The 22,215-nt window shown below is 39.1% G+C and overlaps 1 protein-coding gene across 1 annotated transcript; it reads left to right on the top strand.

The window, feature by feature from the left end:
• The first annotated feature begins 1,554 nt into the window (after positions 1 to 1,554).
• On the top strand, positions 1,555 to 20,587 carry LOC144659533 (telomere-associated protein RIF1-like). The gene is made up of 40 exons (XM_078519987.1): positions 1,555 to 1,666; positions 1,858 to 2,014; positions 2,422 to 2,497; positions 3,182 to 3,267; positions 3,363 to 3,400; positions 3,687 to 3,790; positions 3,891 to 3,982; positions 4,122 to 4,215; positions 4,511 to 4,609; positions 4,736 to 4,828; positions 5,231 to 5,284; positions 5,669 to 5,753; positions 6,268 to 6,317; positions 6,439 to 6,546; positions 7,085 to 7,415; positions 7,519 to 7,632; positions 7,892 to 7,954; positions 8,046 to 8,140; positions 8,747 to 8,904; positions 9,904 to 10,008; positions 10,127 to 10,202; positions 10,489 to 10,593; positions 10,698 to 10,847; positions 11,455 to 11,685; positions 12,530 to 12,690; positions 13,017 to 13,077; positions 13,160 to 13,255; positions 13,383 to 13,489; positions 13,607 to 13,670; positions 13,873 to 13,905; positions 14,092 to 14,268; positions 14,355 to 14,456; positions 15,012 to 15,091; positions 15,296 to 15,385; positions 15,483 to 15,511; positions 15,862 to 16,919; positions 17,588 to 17,722; positions 18,235 to 18,438; positions 18,822 to 18,975; positions 19,316 to 20,587. The coding sequence occupies exons 2-40, from the start codon at positions 1,905 to 1,907 to the stop codon at positions 20,182 to 20,184; spliced, it is 5,937 nt and encodes a 1,978-aa protein (XP_078376113.1). The 5' UTR covers positions 1,555 to 1,666; positions 1,858 to 1,904; the 3' UTR covers positions 20,185 to 20,587.
• Positions 20,588 to 22,215: the final 1,628 nt, after the last annotated feature.

Below are 22,215 nucleotides of genomic sequence, written 5' to 3'. Positions count from 1 at the left end.
AAGAAGCCATAAAATCTGAATTTTTTTTCGAGCGAATGCCCCAGCCGAAACTTTCACTTGGTAAATAAACAGCAAAAGTGTGCCAGTGATTTTTTTTTACAAGAATTCGGGATTCATTTTAAATCAATTTCTTCCATGGAAGAAATTGAAGATTTCCTGAAGATTTTCGTGGAACATCCGAAGACGTTTCGACTTTCCACTTATCCCCCATTAAATTAACCATGGGTAAAATGGTCAAAATTTGGCCAAAATAACCAAAGTTAAATTGGTCAAAATGTGGCCAAAATAACCATGGTTAAAATGGTCAAAATTTGGCCAAAATAATTATGGTTAAAATGATCAAAATTTGGCCAAAATAACCATGGTAAAATGGTCAAAATTTGGCCAAAATAACCATGGTTAAAATGGTCAAAATGTGGCCAAAATAACCATGGTTAAAATGGTCAAAATTTGGCCAAAATAAATGGTCAAAATTTGGCTTGGTGTCAATTATTTGTGGAAAATGTTAATGGCATGTAGCGTAGCACAAGCCTCGACCTGACGCAGCCTCGCGGCTCGCGCACCACGTCTTTCGCGCGGTGTCGTCATGCTGACGCGTACTTTCGAGTTTGCTCTCTAGGTGCAACTACAGTGGAACCACCATTTTATTTTTTAGCTGTACAGTTTTAACATTTCATTGTAATTTACCCTGAAAAACCATTTTTCGAGAGGCAAATCTTATCTTATCTTATCTTAACTCGAACACCTCGCTAACTCGAACTAAAATTTGTTTCCCTTGTTCAGAAATTAGGGTCAAATTTACCCCGATAACTCGAATTCTGGTTCTTGCAACTCTCCACGGGTGCCCATTGATTAGAGCATCGAACATTTCACGAATATCACGTATTTGACAGCAATTTTCCACTCTTATCGATATCTGACTTTGGTTGGGAGCGATCTGACTGGTAGCCTGTTCCAGGCTCTCGGTTTGTGGGGAAGACGTCGAAAAAAGCGGGCGATCGCGGAAAAGACCACAAAGGCACAAACCGAAAGCCTTGAACAGGCTATCTGACTGGGAGCGTTCTATTCCATGAAGCGATGTGACCGCAATTCATTAGAATTTATGATATCTTGTTAAGAGTTTCTACAGATTTATGTTTAATTTCGATAACTCAAAACCTGTTTTCCGTTTCCCTTCAGAGTTCCAATCACTGCTGTTCTACTGTATGCAGCACGTTTCGCCATTTTTTTTCTACATTTTGGACATTTTGCGCTCTTGATTTTAGCCTCTACCGGCCTCCGATACCTTCGCAAAGAATTAACCAAACTTAATTCTATTTTATTAAATTCTTCATTCAATCACTTTTCTTGTGTGATGTTAATTTTTTTATTGCAGTTATTGGTGTAAAAAGGGAGCGTACGAACCTGACAGTAGTCACATGTACATATGCATACCTATTTTTTCTAAGGGGCCTGTGGATGAGCGGGGCTCCCAACACTAATCGAAAAAAACCTGGGAAGGAAAATAAGCAGCCAATCAGAAAACCGATTCATAAATTTGGCGCGATTTGCAGAGAACCCTTCGCGGCAGAAATTGACCTCAAAAGAATAAGAGTGGATTTTCGAGTTGAAGCGTTGGACAATTTTCCTTCTTGTCTGAATCTTATGCAGCAATCAAAGTAAAAAGGTACGAAGATCGCTTATACTTAAAATTCCTGTTTGGGTTATGGCTGTGTGCGATCAAAATTCGTTCGGTTTGTAGCTGAGGTACTCGACGCACACAGCTAGCTTGGAAGCATGCACGCTGATCCAGAATTTCAATGCATGTATGCGGCCGTAAACACGAGACTAATGGATATTTTCTTGTATTATTCGCAGCATTTCACGATCTAATTTTTTGAGGAGCGTTCAGAGAAGAAAAGAAGATGGTTACAATACCAGAATGCGAGGGACTTTTCGAACCTCTTCTTCGCGTTCTCGAAGACAAAATGGCGGCTGGCGACGATCAAGTTGACGCGTATCTGAGAATGACTGAGTAAGTTGCAGTGTAAACTGTGTTCAAAATATCTAGAAAGTAAAAGATTGACACAATAAACACAGGACACGTTTTTAACCTCTCATATCATTTTTATAAGCACCGATTTATTTTATTTTCAAGATCAAGTTGGTGAATTCGAACTCCGAACGATATGGTCAAGTGTAATTTTTATCGATGTTAGATAAGTGGCATCGAACCTCTTTAACCATTCGAATGTTTGCTGGATTTAATTATTTTACGCTCTGGCCTATTTGAGAGGATTTATACATTCAATATTTACAAAACTTATTTGATCAAGCAAGGTGTTCAAGCTCTCTATTTTATTGCAAGAATTATTAAATGTTGCCTGGACTAGAGAGGAGAAATTCTTATTTAAATATTCTTTCTTTTTATTTTTTTTCTAGCCACTTAAGGGAGGAAGAAGATGTATTTGTAAACGAACTCCTTCATTTTCTTACCAGAGTTGTCATTGTCTTGAAGGTGAGCAAATCTCTTAATTTCCAAGCGTTAATGGACTTATCCCCCCTGACAACAATAAAATCAGCGAATTGGGGTTGTTTTGCCCAGGCAGAAAGTTGATTCGCCTGAACTGATAGTCAATTTGCCCAGACTAAAGATATGTTGGTCAATGTTTTGCCCATTTTTGATAGGGCAAACAGGTTTTTGGGTGAAACGATGGGAAAGATTTATAGTATGATTCAATACACAAGGCATGTATTTAAACCCAAAACAACGGAACGAAACCAGCCAAAACAAAACAACCTAAAAAATCAAAACCACTGAAAGGACTGAAAGGAAACTGCTTAAAACAGTGAAGAAGCTGACATGAGCAAAACTTAACAAAACCACCGAAACAAGCAAAACCCATTACTGTATTATAGAGAGCGAACAATAAACAGGCTAACCCCCAACCATCATTCAGGCTTACCAGAGTGCATCTTGCCTGAGTATCAAATCTAGGATTTTGCAGGGGGGCGGGGGTGGGGTGGGGTTGGATGTTGACAAATATTTTGGTTACCATTTAAGCTCAGGTTTTTTACATGGGGGAGGGGGTGGGTAGTTGGCCAGTCACCAATCCTACCCTTTCTGGAACTACCCCTGGGACCAATGTTACAAATAATGATACAACCATTAATCACATAATTTTATTTTCATTTTCTACAGAGGGATATTCAGTCTGATAAGTCAGATCTCTGCCAAGCATCCCTGCAGGCTCTTGGACATTGCCTATATCAAGAGCAGATAGCAAGGTGGCTATATCTACTGGTCTTATATTTGTCACAAGTTCTATTATAAATCATTAGTTACATGTAGCAGGCTAATCAATGTAAATGTCTTTTCACAGTTCGATTTGTCTTCCTGATGGTCAAGATCTTATTCAAGGTAGATTGCCTAGTGGCTCTTTCACTGTCAAATGTCACCAAGTTCAAAAGCGAAACTTGGAAACATTATAGTTGTTAAAATACACTTTAAACTTATGTTCAGGAAAATACTGTACAATGTAATGTACTAATCAGTAGACAATTCTCACTATTCAGTAGTGATTTCATTTACTACTTTATATAATACCAGAAATGCATGCTAGGATTGTAAGTTGAGCTTTGTTGGAATTTTATAATTCTTATGGTACACAGTATATTATTCATCATTGAATGTTGTTCCTCTTAAGGTCTTCTAACAAGAATTCAGAAGTCTGAAGATAAAGGAGTGTGCACTAGAGCATTATGGTGCCTTGCTAAGCAAAATTTAGACAGCAAGATAATAAAAACCAAGGTATGGTATTATCATTGTGACACTTTTTAAATGAATTACAGGGTATACGTCACTGTGAGTGATGATATTTAAGTTGCATGTTTGTTGTGCCATTTTTTAGCTGGAATCCATTCTTATCACCTTGGAATCAGTTATTACCAAGAATCTTCAGTCTGTAACCGTTGACCATGAAGCTCTTAGCGTGATTGAAAGGTAAGTCTGTGTTTCTTTAGAAATTTACTGTCTTCATAAGCATTGTCTTTTTACATCACTGCGTTGTGTTCTTGGACAAAACATTTTTGATATAAAACTTTTTCAATATTTGTTTAACATTTCTATTGATTTTATTTAGATTACTACAACAACTTTCTAAGCCCGAAATGATCAAGACAGTTGACTATTGGGCAAAACTGGTGTTTCCTCTACTTGTGAGTTCGGCCATCAAGGTAAAAAAATTACAAGAAACTTAATATTTATTTTTAGTCATAAACAAACAAACAAGCACTAGTTGAAACCTGGTGATCCACTTAAAACATTAATTCTAAATATTGCAACAGGGGTTTGTATGGGTCCTGAAAAACCTGGAAAGTCCTAAAATTTTGTTGTGGCACTTTCCAGGACCGGAATGTCCTGGAAACTTTTGGAAATCTGGTAAACTTTGTTACAACTGATTTCTCAGAACTACTGTTAGTAACATTATAAGAAATGTACACTTTTTCAAAGCTCCATTTTGTTTTGTAGGTTCGAGAGAGGGCTTTAGCTGTAATGTCTGCTGGTCTGGAGCACATGATGTCTTCCCAAGAAAAAGTTGTAAAAATTCTTGTTCCTCTTCTAAAAGGAGTAAGTTTAATTGGCCTGAATCTGTTTATTACGTTTATTTCTAGCTCTTAGAATGTGCAGCCGCATTTAAAGAGTTGACGACTTTCTGTACTTACAGAGAGTTTATACAATACATTTATTTTTCAGTGCTTGCTAAAGGAGTTTCCCAAATTGTGTTCTGAAAAGAAAGAATTGTTTGTGCTCAAGTGCTGGTGTTGCATTGTTCCAGTTTTAGGAGAGGTACATTTTAATTTTTTTTTTTATAAACAGTAAGTTAAAACTCAGGGTTTTACTTTGATGCCATTTCCTATTCTCTTCTGCCCCATAGTCTTCTCCACTTTACTCATCGAAGGCATTTTCTCATTTTGTCCCTTTATCACACACACTGCAACGCCCTAGTTCTTTTTGCCCATTTATTAAGAATTCAGGGTTCTAGTTGAGTTTTTTAGAAAAGTCGTCGGCACACAATTCCAACTGGTCAATTCCCACTGCACAATCCCTCCAAATTATTAGTCAGATTAGGTTTTCTGGTAATTTGCCTTGACCTGAAACCCCCCACTTACATGTATCTGGCACGCTGGAATTAACATAAAAATGTCCATAATCTGGATCACTATTTGACATCTTGTTTCTCTGCTACAGACTCTACACAGAGGAGGAAGTTTGATAAATGACTTGTTAAAGCTTGTTGAGCAGGTACACATACATTGTATAGTGATAAATAAAATGTAATTTCCCATAAGAATATTTTAGCACAGGCATGCAAAACAGTTTGGGTTGTGTTATAGAAAGCAGTTCGCTGAGAAGTGGGCTGTTTCGACATCAATCTTTAGCCTTTTCCTGACAAGTCTTGTTTACTTAACGGATCAAGTAATGTAGAGTTGTTGCTTGGGGGTAATTGGGATGGGTTGTCGGATAATAACGCAGCAACTAATGGATTTCCACTAGCTGTCAAGACAAATTAAAGTGGCTGCCTGTTCTGGTTTGTTAACCCTGATTTGATGACCTGACTAAAACAATTTAAAATACATATTAATATTATACATGTTGTTTATGTTAACATTGTGTTATTACTTTCAGGGATTCCGGGATCCATCAATAGAAGTTCAAGTGATGTCCTTCTCTGCATGGAATATCTTGATTGACAACTTTGCCCTCTCACCAGGTAAATACAGCTGTTATTTTCATTCTGAATTTCTATCAGAGTTGGGCTAGTGGCTTGTTGCTTTGCTATGATCACCAAATTGTTATAGTTACAGAGGCAGTTTGTTTCGGAGCCAAGTGGCGGCTAAAGCGCCGGATCACGTTTATTTTAGGTAGTCTCGTCCGATATGTCAATATTTTGGCCGACATATGAGTTGAGAGTCATCTGATAGTTGGTTGACACTTTGTTGATTATTAGCTGAGTGTTGGTAGACTATGGACCAATTGTTGACCAGCCATTAAGAGTTGCCTTGGCCAATAATCGACAGATAGTCGGTTGACACTCCGTCAATAGTCTAGGTCGAGTGTTGAACAATTAGTGGGCCAACTAACTATCAGTCAATTTTTTTTTGACCAGCTGTCGACCAATATATTGACCGACATGTCAGATGAGACTACGTATAGTAGACTTCATCTGTGGAGCCTTCACTTATCTCATGGTAGCCATAGTGACCATTGTTTTATTTTTATTGTAGATGTTCTTTGCAGTCCAAAGAGGGTCAAACTCATTATGACTCCATTGAGGGTATGTTGAGTATATATTTAAAAGTATATCTTTTTCACATTTAATTTCAGTGTTTAAATCTGTGACCTCTTCTACCCTGACAGTTAAAGCAAAAAATGAATTTGAGTTTATTTTCTTTCAGAACCTTGCTGTCAAAGAGCGGAATGAGTCAGTTGAAGCAGCAAGACTTTCCACTTGGTGGCACTTTGTATGTTTGTTGGGCTCCAAAGCTCAAGAACTGTTTGATCAGGTATAATTTATTGTTGTAGTCACTGCTCTTGTTGAACAATAACAGCCTTAGTCTTTATCTGTCATGATAGCCATAAATACTGTTGTGACATCCTTGTGGACATTGATCCAGTACAGTGAAAACACAATGTCACCCTAGCTAGGACTCGAACCTGGACTGCTCAATCCGGAGTCCAGGGTGCTAACTATTTTTCCATTGTCCCTGAAGGAAGCCTTGGGGAGTAACCTGTAGGGCAAACAAGTCAACTTCATTTCATGTCCGTGGATGGGCAAAACCTAATAAAATCCATAACATAACATAACATAACATAACATGAACTTTAGTTAAACTTGAATTGTAGAGTAGCCTGAAAAAGGCTAATATCTTCGAGAAACATAAATTGTAAAAAGGAAAATTTACATTTAAAATCCATTATAATAATATTAATATATATTAATAAATTATTTATATTATTGTAAATAAATTATTAGTATGAATAAATTAATAAATATAATGATGATAATAATGGTAAAGATAATAATTATAATTTATCCTTCAGGTTTGCACTCCACTGCTTCAGTTCATATTTGGAACAGCCATTGATCAGGTCAGCTTACTGAAGACCAAAGAAGGCCTCAGCGATCTCAAATGTCCTCCAACGCCAACTAACAGCAAACTCTTGTCAGACATGATGGCTGAGACACCCAAATCAACAATTCGCAGATCTCTTAAAGATATGGGCACACCAAGGACCCCCACTGTGTTGAATGCAAGCTTTGCCAAAACAGCTAAAGAGAAACTCCTTTCGCAAGGATGTGAGATACTGCTAGAATTGTTAAAGATAGACGACCAGGAAATCAATGGAAACCCTGATTTAATTGTTTCACTTGGTAAGAGCATTCCCTGATACTAATATGGGCCATTCAAAATACTGAATGATTTATGGATTTCTCATTCCATGACATTGATTTGTATAACTTTCTTTCTTTTTAGCTGAGAGACTGCAGACAGTGATTTTTAAGCGACCAGAAGATTTTAAGAAATATGCCACCCTATTGACAAGTGCTACAAGAGAGGGGTTTAAATCTCTGGGAACTGACCTCGCAGGTAAGTCACAGGGATACCAACATGTCACAAAATAACCAACATGTCACAGTATACCAACATGTCACAGCATAACCAAGACAATACCAGCATTCTGTCACAGTGTACCCAACAGGCCTTTTCTGAGTCACTGCCTAACCAACACAATAACAGTGTGATGCCACATTGCTTCCGACAGTCATTTTCATTAATTTTGTTTTACGTACATTGTCCTTATCCAACATATAAATTAACATGATTGTTTTGTTCTTTTTAATCGCAGAGCCTTTGGGAGTCAAAGTTTGGACCCTACTTGTAAAGAGAATACATAAACTGCTGGAGAAAGGTAATAATTAGTACTTATTTCTTTGGTGAATTGTTATTATCCCTGTGCCTGCCATTTTCACAACAATAACAATTTGCTTCTTTGATCAAAGGTTCCTCATCAGATTATGGAGATATTTTACTGCCCTTACTTGCCGTCACGCAGGACTTTGTGGACAGTAGTCTTCTGACGCCATCTTTAGTACTTGTGAGTTCTCGACAGTAAAATTAGTTAGACAAGCATGATTATTTTCTCAAGAACAGGAATACATGAAATACGTGTAAGGGTTATTGACAAAGCGCTAGGTCAAGATGACTGGCTATTGGCCAACATCAAGCTACCTTGATCGAGTTAGCTGTAAGGATTTAGGAATTAAAGATAATCCAAGTTCTGATAACCAATTGTTTTATGTGATGAGACCAAAGTCTGCGTTCAAGCCTAGTGGCCCATCAGGCCGGAGTTTATACCAGTTTTAGTAGCATGAAGTGACTAGGAGTATTCCTACTCCCCCCTGGATGGGATGCTAGGTCATTGCAGGGTTAGTCCCCAGCATTAAATTCGCCGGTACCCATTTATAATTATTAGCTGGGTGGAGAAAGCCACTGTGAGAGTAAATTGTCTTGCTCAAGAACACAACACAGTGACCCCCATCAGGGCTTGAGCCTGGATTGCTCGATCTGGAGTCCTGCGCACCAAACATTAACCCACCATGCCTCCACCCGGCCTCCCACCCGTAATTTAATGCTAAAAAATGTTGTAATTTGGACTGTACTTAAGAAGACCTTATAACATCATTTTTTTTTATTCCTACAGAAAATGCTTGGAGAGCTGTCTAATCTGCCTCCTGAAGTGTTATGTCATCACATGGCATCACTGCATTCTAAAGACAATCCACAGGGGTCCCCTTCTCTTCTTCTTGTTCAACTTTTATTCACACCACATGTGCTGTCAAATATCTGGCAAAGTGAAAGGTATGAATTTTTTTTTTCTATACCCTACCCTGGGTGCCAGGGGCTTTGCATGCATGGTTTCCAGTTTTGGTTTAAAGGAGCTATGTCACGGTATTCAAAGTCATTTTTCTGAATTGTTGTAAATTAAAGGAAACCTTAAAATAACAGTTTTCTAACATGGAAAAACACGAAAAGAGTTATAAAAAACCGAAAATAACTAAGGATGTTTTCAACTGTTAAAGATTAAAATGGATTACGAATGACAAAGTTGAAAAATTTTGCCACTTTTTTTCAAGTTGTGTCTTCAGTGACGCAACACTCTGGTCCTCCCTTGGACAAGAGCGCTATTACTTTGGTAATGCCAAGCCAATGACAGGCCAGGTAGAATCAGTTTAGTCCAGATTTTAAACTAGAGAGCTGATTGGCTCCTAATGACCACCTATGGGAAATTGAATATAACAGCTGGTGCAACTGGTTGCCAAGAATACGACACGGCAGAAAAGAAACCATCAAGATGTCAATTTCTGGATAGTGGCTTCATAGTTCGAAGTTTGTTCTTCACATTCTGAAAGTTTAGAAAGAGCAGTTAAGGAAGGTGAAGGAAGGGAACAAAAGCTGAACTCTTTTTCTTTGAAAATTGACAAAATTAATGTTCTCGACAAAAGTCCTTTGTTTGTGTCATTTCCTTTGCTTGGTGTAACTTTAAACAAATTTAATTTTCTTTTTTTACTGCAAAAAAGAGATTACCGGTATGTGATTTTCAGAATGGGGTTCATATTGGGGACCAGATTGGGGCCTAGCAAAGAGTTAGAAATAATGTCCAAAATGGGGTGAAGAATGGGATCCAGAGTTAAATTCAGATTTGGTCCCTATTGGTCAGTATCCAAAGTTGCTCTTAGACTTGGTAGTGTATTATTTATTGTACATGTAACTTACATCTTACTGTAGAACTGCCATTTTGTTGCTCAGGTAAAATATTTTAGCATTGCTCTAAGGTTGACTTATTGCTCCACCCTACAGGTTTCATCTGGCATTTGAACATCTCATTGATTGCGGCATGACAGCAGCCTCTGGACAGTTGTTCTTCTTGCAGACTGTTTTGAATCTTCTTGTAAAGGCATCAAGGTACAGTCTAAGGAAAACACAGTTAAAGAAACACAGATGTTTTTAGATAACCAAAAAATTATTAAATAAATGCTAAATGTAGTAGCTCCAAATGATTTTGTTTTTTGTTACTTTTTAGTGTTGTCACTAGTAAAGATGCTTTGTGGAGATTATGGAGTTGTGTTGTGGATCATCTGAATGAACACATTCAAAAGGTAATACCAAAATCTTCTTCACACACTGAATTCCATTTGTCTGCTGCACAATAGCAGTGATACTTGAATAACAACTTCACTTCTGTTCCTGGTAATTAACAACTGAAATAAACCAAAGAACAAAGACATAAAAAACCATGAGTGTGAGCTAAGGCCGGTTTGGGGGTTGGTGGGTGACGTGGGTGGATGGGAAAAGCTGTTGCTTGTCAAACAAGAAAACAAACTTGAATCTGGAATCTGGTTTGTTCTGTGTGATAACAATTATAAAATACGTCTTTTGTTTCAGACCAATGACGTCAACCAAGGGGATGCACTGGAACATGATTTTAGCGCTCTCTACTTGGCTCTTACGTTTCCAGTTAGACATCTTCTGGATGCAAATTTATCCCAGGTATACATTGAACTACCCTGCTACATTAATCTTTATTACTACAATGCTCAATGAAAAGCAATCTTCTTGATGTCCCTGTTAAAATATGTTTCTCTCTCTCGCAGGGTCTAGGCAAAGAGGTGAGCAAGACACTTGCTGAGCTGTACCGGTCATTTTCCCGAGCGGCTGCTCTTGTGCCCACAGCAGAAGCTAACATTTGCTGTGAGGAATTGTGCACCAAAATTCTCTCTGTAGATGGTGATTGGAGATCCAAGGTGAGCAATGTGGCATGAATGAATTCAGTCATTTTAGATCTAGGGGAAGGCCCTGGGGGGAGGGGGTAGAGTTGTGGCTTTAAAAGAGTGAGGGTTGCGACACACTAGGCAACAGGTCACAGCAACAGGTCTCTTGGAAAAGTTGCTTAGTGTGTACTGCTTCAAAACAAGTCACTGCGACAAGGCGCTTGTTTGGCGTTCACCGTGAATTTTGAAGAGTGGGAATGTGAAAAGTTTTCCAATTCAATATGGCACAAATACATGACGCTCTCTCATTGGTTAATTTATATTTTGACGCAGTGACTTGTCGCAGACGAGTACACATGCTGCGACAACGCTGCTTATGCATATGCGATCTGGCGCACAAATTCAAACTGGTTTGAATTTGAGTGACACATCACAGCAACAAAATTCTGGCACAGCGACATAGTTTGTCGCAAGAATGCACCATGTCACATGAGGCAACATGTTGCAATCTGTCTGGCAACATGTTGCAGCAACTTGTGGCCCCGAGATGTTGCCTAGACAATGGAAATCGGAAGTGATGATGTACACAAACCAGTGGAAGTCTACTGCATACATACAAATATTGGTTTTCTTTTTTCAGGATCTTGCCTTTGTCGACACCCTGGTCAGTCTCATAGGAGTGGTCATCGAATGCCTGGATTTCTCAACTCCTGGATTATTTGCCATGGCAACCACAGCAGCAGGAAAATCTCCTAACACCACCCCTACTAAGTGGAACAAACGATTGCAAAGACCCATGGGAAATTTGACAAGTGTGGTAACCATGGCATCCAAGTTGTTGTCAGCTTGTGAGAGAACAAGCAACAGTAAGGTAAAACTGTTCACATATGGTCAATCATTTATTTTTTTCAGCCTTTTCTAAAACCACTACCCGGGGGGGGGGGGGTACTCCATATAACGGCCTATACGGGGAGGCTCCGCCCGAAAGGGGTACCTTTTTCAGGCTTCAGGTATATAAAAGGGTAGCGATTTCACAAGTTAAGGTCTTTGAAAGGGTATGAAATTCCATCATTTAGGCTTTTTAAAAGGCGAATAATTAAAATATTTCAGACAGACTTTATGGCTGTATTATTTTAATTTATGAAGTGCTTCATGAAAATAACACGAAAACGTCCTATTTTAAGTCCACGCCATGTCTCTTAGGTATATGTAAGGGGTACCTTTTTCAGTTAAAGGTATACGAAAGGGGTACAATTTCTGTCAAAAATGGTATATAAAAGGGTAAGGGGTTAGAACTTGGGGCGGAGCCTCCCCGTATAAAATATTAATTTTTTTTTGAGTGCCCCCCCCCCCCCGGACCACTACTTGTGTCAAAGTTCTCACCTTTCCGATTCATCTATTACATCCACTCACAAACATTGAGCCCATAGAGGTGCTTGTGAACAAGGTTGGTTATTTTCTTAAAGCATTTCATTAAGTGCATGTACCTTTTAATTGCTGAGATTTTTACTTTCACGTTGTTGGAATTGAAAAATTTGCTGATACTTGATTGTTGCAAAAACTGTTGTGCAAATTTTGCCGAAATGAAGCAGACAGACAGACAAATGGACAGGCAGGCAGACAGACAGACAGATAATGTAATACTATGTGTAAAAGCATCAGGTTTTGTAGCAGAAACATAACTACTGAATAATTTGATTACATTGTTTTAACAGGAGTCCACGCAGACCCTAGGTATCCTGACAGCGGTTCTCACAAACCTGATTGACAAGCTGTCATACCTGTTTGTACATGTCAATGGAGCAGTTATCATAACTGCTGTTTTGAAGACGCTAGCCCCTGCTCTTATACACTACATAGAGAATGCACACACAAGGTAGATACATGTACAAGTGTGTCAAAATAATTAATAATTTCTTTGTTGATGGTTTTATTTATTTATTTATTTATTTGATAAGTTAAAACAGTTGAACCTCTGTAACTGCTACCCTGGGGAAGAATAATATAACTGGCCAGTTTGGAGAGGTGGCCATTGTAGCAATGTTTCAATTAGTTCAGTGCATGGATTGCTGCCGGTCAAGACATAAATCCTGGCTATGGTAGAGGGGCAGCTGTTAAAGACTGAAAGGTCGCCATTAGTGTAGTTTAGGCTGAAACATTGTTTAATCTACATATAAATGTGTTTCTTTTGCCCTTAAACAGTGTAAAGATCACTGAAACCACCTTAGACAAGAGGCTCTTTACAGCAAGACTTATTCAAAAGGTGAGCCACACTCGAACTTGATTCTAAGTGTCAATCTTTCATTATTAATTAAACTGACTGTGCTCTCATTTCTTGATTTCAGATTGAGAAGCTGTGGGCGGACATTCTTACATGCATACAGAGTCGGCACTGTGGACCATACAACTCTGATCTGCTAGCTGTCATGTCCCCACTTTTGGTATGGCATAACACACATTTTCATCCTGGTTTTAGCCATTTACATAACCTCTTAAAATTGTTAATCTCACTCCTTTGTGCAGATTTTTATTTAGCACTTTCATCTTTGTGCAATTTTCTTTTTACAGGAGGTGACACTAGGCCATCCTAAGAGGAATATCAAGAATCATGCCGTCATGTTCTGGAATGCCACATTTGCTCGTTCACAAACATTGAACTACCCGGAAAAACTGAGGTATGTGTAAGCAGAATACTATTGCAATTAGAGTCAGCTTTTGTGCTGATTTAGACAGTATTACTAACTGTACAATTTTGCATTTATGAATTTTATTTTATTATTTCCTTTTTGCAGACCAGTTCTTCAGGTTGCCAAAGATAAAATGTCACTTACTCTGCCAGGATGGGAAAACATTGAGGTACTGTATGATAGCTCACACTGTTTGTTTCAAAACAACATTCTAGTAAATTAATGAGTGGCGTAGTACCTTACACAAAACGTTTGCTTCACATACACGTTTGTTATGAACTACAAACTTTAAAATTAAGAGTTTTCAACGTGTGCAGATTTTGATAAAACTTCTTTTTACACTTCTGATCACCTTTAATTTGCATTTTCAGATCTCGGTTAAAGAAACACAGATGGACCTGGAGGTAATTTGATTTATTATGAGTTATTTTTGTGTAGTGATCATGTTTGTTTAATCACAATTTTCTTCTGGGTTTTGATGAAGGGTTGGTATTGAATTGCCACCTAGTATGAGCATTCTAAACTCTTCTCTGGCTAAAACTGTGGTCTCTACGTGATTATTTTCTCATCAGTTTCATTTTTTTTTTCAGTCTGAAGACCTCACTCAACATACTAACCTCGTCAAACCGCTGCCATATGGCATCCTGGGCTCTCCTCAGAGACGTAAGCAAATGGCGATTTCAGGGGGCTCCCCACAGTTGAAAGGAAGTTTCTTACACAAAGCTGCAAGTGCTGAAAAGGCAGTGGAAAATGCGTCACCTAAAAGGGTAAGAATTAGCTACGCTTTTGGAATTGAATTAATGCAGTTTGGCAGGAAAATGGCAAGTTCAATTTTTTATCTTCTTTTTGTCAGATTTTACGATCACCGAAACTTGGACGTCCCAGGAATTCACCAGCTAGTACGCATGTCAGGAGAAAGTTACCGCTGTCCAAGTATGATGACGATGATGACCAGGTTAGTTTATTGTATGGGAGGGGTAGGTTGGGTCGTGGTGGGTGGTATATAAATCTAACGTATTATCTGACGTATCGTGTTAAAGTGGTTCTTTACATAAGAAAATTACTGACCGAGTTTTTGTGGTCATAATGGCTGTATAAACGCGGTGGCCATCAGTGGGATTCCACTGTTAAATCAAGATATTAAAGTGAATTGTTTTGAAAAAGAAGGAAATCGCTCTGTTTCGTAGCTTTCTATGCAAACACTCTGCCTCCTCCCTTGGAAGAGGGGCAATTATGTGACGAGCGCAAAGAGCGTTTGAGTAGAAGGCTCTCTACGTCATTGAATTAGGTGCTCTTCTACACGGTATTTTAGGTAATTCTATTTATTTTCGTTAATTAAGAGCTCTAAACTTTAAATTGGCAGAGCAAAAGTCTTTCATTGGCAAAATCACGGCCACATAACAAACAAGGATGATTTTCGAGCATTGTAAATGACACTTTCATACAAAATGAGATAAACTTTGAAAACGTCGGGCCGTTTTATACATTTATTTTATTTTCTTGTTTGCAGGAATACGTCATGATCGCGCCTTCACCGAAGAAGAAAAGAGTACTTACAGAACATCAGAAAGAGATAATGCGCAGTAGAAGGTCAGAAACACAACGTTTACTTTCTTGTTTTTCTTGTTTGTTGTTTTAGTAAAAGGAAAAACCTGACTTGGCTTTGCTGAAAAAACATCCAAAACAACCAAAAGTTTAGGTTAAAAATCGTGAGCTTCTATAAACATGTTTGAAAGTTTCGTCCAAAATTCTTTATATTGTATCTTAGTTTTCGTGTCATGTTTTTCATTACAGTGATGTTCCCACACTATACAACGCGCTCGACCAATCACAAGACTGCACCCAGTTTTCACAGTTCGCTTTGAGGTCACAGGGGGAGATCACGTGAGTTTCTTCCTTTTTCTTTATATAAACTGCTGTTTTCTGTTCAGTGTAAAGTCCCACTACTAACGGAGATTATTGTTTTCTTTTCTTTTCTTAGTCCGGACACGACCCCAAGTAGTACACCGGGTAAGTCTTCTAAAACCACCTCAAAGATAGCATTGTTCAAAACAAGTTTTTATTTATTTTAAAACATATTGTCAGACAAGCCCTTACAGATTGCCTATTTTGAAAAATTCAGCAAAACTTGAAACTTTATCTTTTGTAATCCGTCTTAACCTTATCCATGTCGTAACCAGCATTGTTACTTTTTGTTTTCTATTGACATTTAGGTATTTACGATTGTTGCAAACTATAATTTTAAGAGTTCCTTAGTAATTTGACGGTTATTTTGTACGTTATTTATTTATGTCAATACAGTGCTCGTTAGAGGAAAGGTATTAATTCCTTTTGTGGATTCTTTCACGTTCTCTTTGTAGAAGAAGAAAAACAGCTTCCCCTAGCACCCAACAACAAAGGCGATGAGGTTACGCTGGATAATAAGAAAGAACTTGAGTCTGCCTCAGTATCGTCAGATCTCAAGAAGAGTGAAGTCAAAGAAAGCAAAGAAAATAATGAAGAAAGCATTGAAATAACAGATGAGAAAGTTGAAGAGGTTATAACTGTAGACAGCGAAAAGGAAGTTGTTGAAGTAATGGAATGCGATGTAGTCGAAATTTTGGATTGTGAAGAAAATGATGAGGACATTAGTGAAGTGAAAGTGAGTGCTGCTACCGCAGAGACAGCAGAAACTGTTGAAGATGTAGCGGATATGGAGAACGAAATGCAGCCCGGTGATGACGAATGCGAAGTGACGTCACCTGACGTCATACCTTCGTCACAGACGCCAAGTTTTGAATCTCCATTCCAGTCCCTTAGACGAGTGTCGATTCCACTCGAGGCTATACTACCAAGTTCAATCGATACTGTGAGTAACAAGGCGGATTCTGGGAGAAAGCAACTTGAAAAAACGGAGGTCGAGAGTAAAGAGGTTGAAGCGGTTTTTGAAACACAAGAGGAGAGCGACGCTTTGGAGATGAACGAAGTTGACGAGTTGTCACCAGTGAAAGAAGACGAGCTGCCAGCAAGTAAAGCAAAAGTTTCCCCAGTTGCTGGGCGCACAAGAAGAAGACTGCAACAGAAAACAAGCGTGGACAAGACACCTTCCCGCGAGGAACCCGAAGACGAGCCTGCAGAACAAGAGGTCAGCAGACTAATGCACAAAGAAAAAGACTCTGAAGAGGCTGAAAAGTCAACCGGGCCAACATCAACTGAGAAACCCGCTGAACCAACGCTCGCAGGCGTATCCAGAGATGCAACGTCGTCTCCAATCCTCAGCGCCAAGCAAAAGTTTCTCCGTCCGTTTGCAGCGGGCGGAAGTCCATGTCGAGTGACGCTGCGTGGGACAAATTCGCCAGGCGTTTCTCCCACAACTGGGATTTTAAAGAGGTGGTCTGGGAGCAAGCAGGCAGTTGACTCACCCTCCCCTCCTGGAAAGGTAATTTTGGTTGTTGATTTCGGGATATTCGCTTTTTTCACAATCCCATAATACATCTTGTTTTATTTAAATAACCCCCCAAAATTTTTGCATAAGCATTGTTTTAAATTTCTCTGGGGACGATTGCACGTCACTGTAAATCCCAAGAGAAATTGAAAACAATGCTTATGCAAAAATTTTGGGGGGTAAACAAGATGTATTATGGGAACGGTGAAAACAGCGAATGGAAACTTACCATGTATGTTCTCTGTCGGGAAGTGTTCAAATACCACTCCCAAGTTTTCCGTTTTTTTTTTTTTTTTTTTTTGAGACTGTGGTTTTAATTGATTTCGTCACGCACATGTACTAGAGATTGGGTGGAACTTATGGAATAGCTTACTAGCCCAATTTCATCTCCCTCCCCTCCCTTCATCTCTCTTCCAGTCCCCTGTCATTGTCGACTCCTTCCCTTCTAAGTCAAAAAGTGAAACACTGCTGTTCGTCGCTCTTTCCCCTCCGTCATTTCGCGTAAAAAAATGATAAAAATAATAATAAATAACATCTTGGTGGTTTTGCCGCTCACAAATAATATTTGTACGACACATTTATCCTGTATATTGATAGTATACCGAAGAAGTATTGCTTCATTTAGGCATTTGTTTCATGAGCATTTAACATTTTGTTTGTAGGTGCGACGAGTGTCCTTTGCTCTTCCTGTGAAAGATGACAGTTCTGAAGAGTCGCAGGAAAAATCCTCCGAGACAAATAACACAGCTGCACAGCTGAAGACATCAAGCTCTTCTCCTTTTACGGCTGTTAAACAGGTAAACAAATTAATTAAAATGTCAAGACTTCTCGCCGATTGCCACCGTTTTCAATGTTAAGTTATTCAAATTATTTAAACCACAAAAAAAAAAAAAAACCGGAACAACATGAAAAAAATCCCCAGTGACTTTCGTTTCAGTGGTCACACATTCGAGTCTCATCCACAGATTTTGAAGTTATAGCGGTACCACACAAAACTGCCTGAAAATCAGAACCGCACTGTATGGTATAGTAAACAGTGCCACTTGAAAGAACTGCTCAATAACTTTCATTTGAATGGTCACACACTAAAGATTGATCCACAGTCTCAAAAATTAAAACTACCTTATACAGCATAACAAACAGTACCACATAAAAGTACTGCTCATTGCCGGCTTACATTTGAATGGTCACACTAGGGCTTAATCCACAGACGGAAAAGTTATGACTGACGCAAGAGGTGTCTTATCAAGTTCCAGGATCCTGTGAACTTTGACACTGAAAGAAGTTTGTTTTTCTTTTTGCATTTCAGCGGCGACCTGTACCAGCAAGCAGTGACCCTTGTACCCAGGACTTGACCGAGTGCATATTCCCGGATCTTGTTTCCTGTACTGTACCAGTTGAACAGATCCTTCCTTCTATCCTCACCATGTCTTGGTCACGTGGTATGGGTCACTTGGTGCGCGCACAGAATATTCACACCATCGGGAACTTGTCCGCTCTGAAAGAGGAACAGGTAACTCGCCTTCGGTCCCGCTCGTTTTTTCCTTGCTCGCCCGCGTTTTCCGCCTTCCCCCAACTACCGAGAGCCTGGAATAGGCTAGGATCATTTTGACGCCTTTGTCTAAGGCCATATCTACAAACGAAAATGTATAATGTAGTTTTTTTCTCGAAAATATTTACTTCAGCAAATGTTTTCAAGAGCGAAATGTAGATACAATGTTTTAGGGTGTTAACAAAATTCAACGGAAGCCTTTTTAAAAGTTGTACAACTTTTTATCGCAACAGCACGCCGCAAAAATTCTTGTCACGAAATTTTAAACGCCTTAGTAATTTAATCGTCTCTGGATACTTAAACCTTTCAATCTGTGAAAATAATTCATTGTTTGTTATTTTTAGGTGAAGAATTTGCCCATTAAATCGCCCAAGGTACCAACTCTGAAGAAGGCCTTGAAAAGATTTCACCAGACTCAACGGGGAAAGAATTCAAAAACACTCGCCACGAAATTAATGGCGGAAGCCTCGCTGAAAGAAGACATTGAAAATAAAGAAGGTAGGTTTGGTCACATGACCTTGTAAATTAAATGAATAATTGCTGCACTGAAATAGTGTAATGAAATAAAAAGAGCACGACTGAATGGGAAAGCAATTTTAACCTTGTGCTCAAAAAAATAGTCGCAGAAGAACATACCATCTTTTCTTTCTGTTATCCAAAATCACTAATTTCCGTACTGCTTCTGTAATAGCACAGAATTTTGTTTAAGCTTTGTCGTGTTTTGCTTAAATGCTGCCGAACCTTACTCCTTTTCTCTGCCCTGAAAATAAACTGTTATCGATATATTTTTATTTTTTATACGACATATTTGACATGTTTCATCTTTTGTTTATCGCAGAGATTGTCAGCTCTTCTGAGCATGCCCAGCTCCCAAGCGAGGCCAACGTAGTCATGGAGCCAATTAGCATGGAGGAATCTGTTGGAAATAAACCTGAGGCGACATCCAGCGGCAAAGAGTGCTTAGAAACAGCCGGAGAATCAAGGATAAAAGAAGATGCAACTACTGACGAGTGCAAGTCGAATGAACCCGACGCTGACGAGGAAAAAATGGCGTCTGGTGTTGAGCTTAAGTCAAACGAGCCTGAAATTGTCAGTGTCGCCGATGAGGAGCACATGACTGATCTCATGACGTGTAGCCCTACTGGAGGAGAAACAGCTGACCAAGTGAACGAGGGCTCAGGTGAAGGGGAGTCAGTCACTCCGACTCGTACTGAGCATGACTCCGACGTTAAAGAAGTAACCGCTGACTTGTCAACTCCACTGCGTGAAACTTGCGCCCAGCCTACTAAATTATTTTCAGGCGAGAAATCGAGCGAGCAATGTGTGGAGAATGACGAAATGTTAACGATACACAAGGAGAAAGTGGAAGAAGAGAAAAAGGATTTGTTAGAAGAAGTCATTGAAGAAACCAAGCAAAACGAACTTATCGAGTCAATTGTGGCGGCTCAAGCCATTTCTGAACAATCTACCGCGCTTCCAGCTCCTTCAGGCTCTGAGAGCAGTTTAGATAGAGCAGAGGAGGGCTGCAGCGATAAGGAAAAATTCCGTGACTGTTTGCGTTCCCTAAAGGATCTTGCGTTACCCGACGTGTTGCGTGATCTGTCAAGTGAGGAGATTTTCGAAGCACATCATAACCTGACAGAAATAATGTCAGTGGTCGTTCAAGCGTTAAGGGGGCGCTGGCAATCCCCGAGATCGAAGAAATGAGCTGCTGAAGACAAGAGAAGTATAAGAAACACTAACAACTTGGCGTTGTTCCTCGATAGCTCACAGAACAGTCGGAGCAAGAATGCGAATTGATGCGGGTTGAAAATTCTAGGAGCAAACCATGTGCTTGTTTTATGCAAAGAATATTATAATAATTTCCGAAGGAATACTTCACCATTTGGTATTGTGTTTCACGATAAAAGGGTTTGAAATCCATAAAATATTAAAAATATCTGGCACTGGAAAAATGTTGGAAGACAAGTATTTGTTTGGCAGAAGTTTGTGATTACTTTTTTTAACATTAAATCCATTTGTATATAGGCTACATTTCCTTTCTGTTCTTTTTAAATTGTTGTAAATTCGGGGGTTTAAGTAAGTTACAATAAATATCTCCGTTAACTTACTGTAGTGTAGTCTGTTTTATTAGTTTTGCCAAATACTCGCTACGAAACTTACTCTTAGCAAAGAAATTACCTGTGGATGTAAAGGACAAAATCATATCTTCATTACAACCAAATGTGTCTCCCGGGCTTTTTATTAAAAGTCACACACAAACGAGATTTACTTTGAAAACTGATCAGCCTAACAGTTTTCAAAAACCCATATCGCAGTCTCGATATGTCATCCGTACCTTATTTTGAACTTCATGCTCGATCACTGTTTTAGGTGGTAATGTTTACATATAACTTAATTCGGTGGCCATTTTCTTATGTCTAAATTTGGCTAAAATCCGTGTCAATTACTTTAAGGCCCGACATCCAAAAACAGTCGGGTGAAATGTTGCCTGCGAGAGCTTCCAGAAACTCCGAGAATCATTTGAGCCCGCGTTTTTCGGCAGGGACATTGCTAAGCAATATTAGGCGCCCTGCTGGCGACGAGGTGACGAAGAAGTACCCGAAGTGTTGCCGATGCTACTATCCAATCAGAAGTCAGATTACGTAAGTGTGTCGAATCCCGCGAGCTCTGATTTTCGGACATTTCACCAAAGTATTCACAGAAAGAAAATGTTGAGTCTAAAGTAAAGGACAAAAATTAACGCGGAAACTAAGAACGCCTTAATTTTGGCAACAAAACCAAAGTTAGTTTCACGTGGGTTCTCCCTAAACAACTTTGTATGATTCCAATTGTGATATTTTCAAGTGTTCTAATTTACTGATAGCTACGAAATGGGCTGAAATTGTAACTGATAGCTGGAACCCGCCGCAAATTTTTTGATAAGTAAGATTCCAGCCCCGTCCAGACCCTCCAAATGAGATCGAGAGTTGAGGGATGAGATCAGAGAAGGACGAGAGTTTAGCCTATAGGCTCCCCCCCCCCCCCCCCCCCCCCCCACACACACACACACATCAGACAGCGCAAGGCTCGATCGCTTTCGCTTGGCTTGCCGAGTCTAATACCCTACCAGGGGGCCTGTCTACTTACTCATTGATTATTATCCGCGCGATCAAATGAGCTGAACGCGTGAGAGAGCACATGAGAGTTTGCGGTCAAACCAGAGCAAGATTATTAAAAATCCTTATTAATATCCTCGCAGGGGATCAGACACTTTGTCTATTAGAAAGTCACTATAAACAAAAGCAATCGAGATCGGATAATTTATTTACAAAAGTTTGAAACTGGAATGACCAGCATGGAAATCAAAACAATTTCCTAGGACTAAATAGGCGGGAAAAAATACACGGCATTTTTTTTAACAAACACATCACTTCTTTGATTAAAATTTTGAACGATGAGAATCTCTTAAATGCTTTTTTTTACGATTCTTATTACGAATTTGGGTTTCCAGCAGATCTTGATGACACCCACCACCGGAGAAAAACTACTGGTAAAGTGGAGAAATCCTGGCGGGGGACGAAATTCGAACAGCAGGCGACGAGATAAACAATTCAGTCTTTCAGACGAATGCGACGAAGAATCTTATTCTTTACAAATTCGAGTTAAGATCTTAACAAAAATATCATATTTCAAGTCGTTCTTTAGTTTAAAACACGCTGAAATGATTGAGCCATGAAAATCAAGAATTGGTTTTAT

This window comes from Oculina patagonica, chromosome 7, assembly GCF_052425735.1.
Source record: "Oculina patagonica isolate OP01 chromosome 7, crgOcupat, whole genome shotgun sequence".
Lineage (NCBI taxonomy): Eukaryota > Metazoa > Cnidaria > Anthozoa > Scleractinia > Oculinidae > Oculina > Oculina patagonica.
Note: the sequence above shows the minus strand (reverse complement) of the source record. Positions and strands in the feature narration are given on the sequence as shown.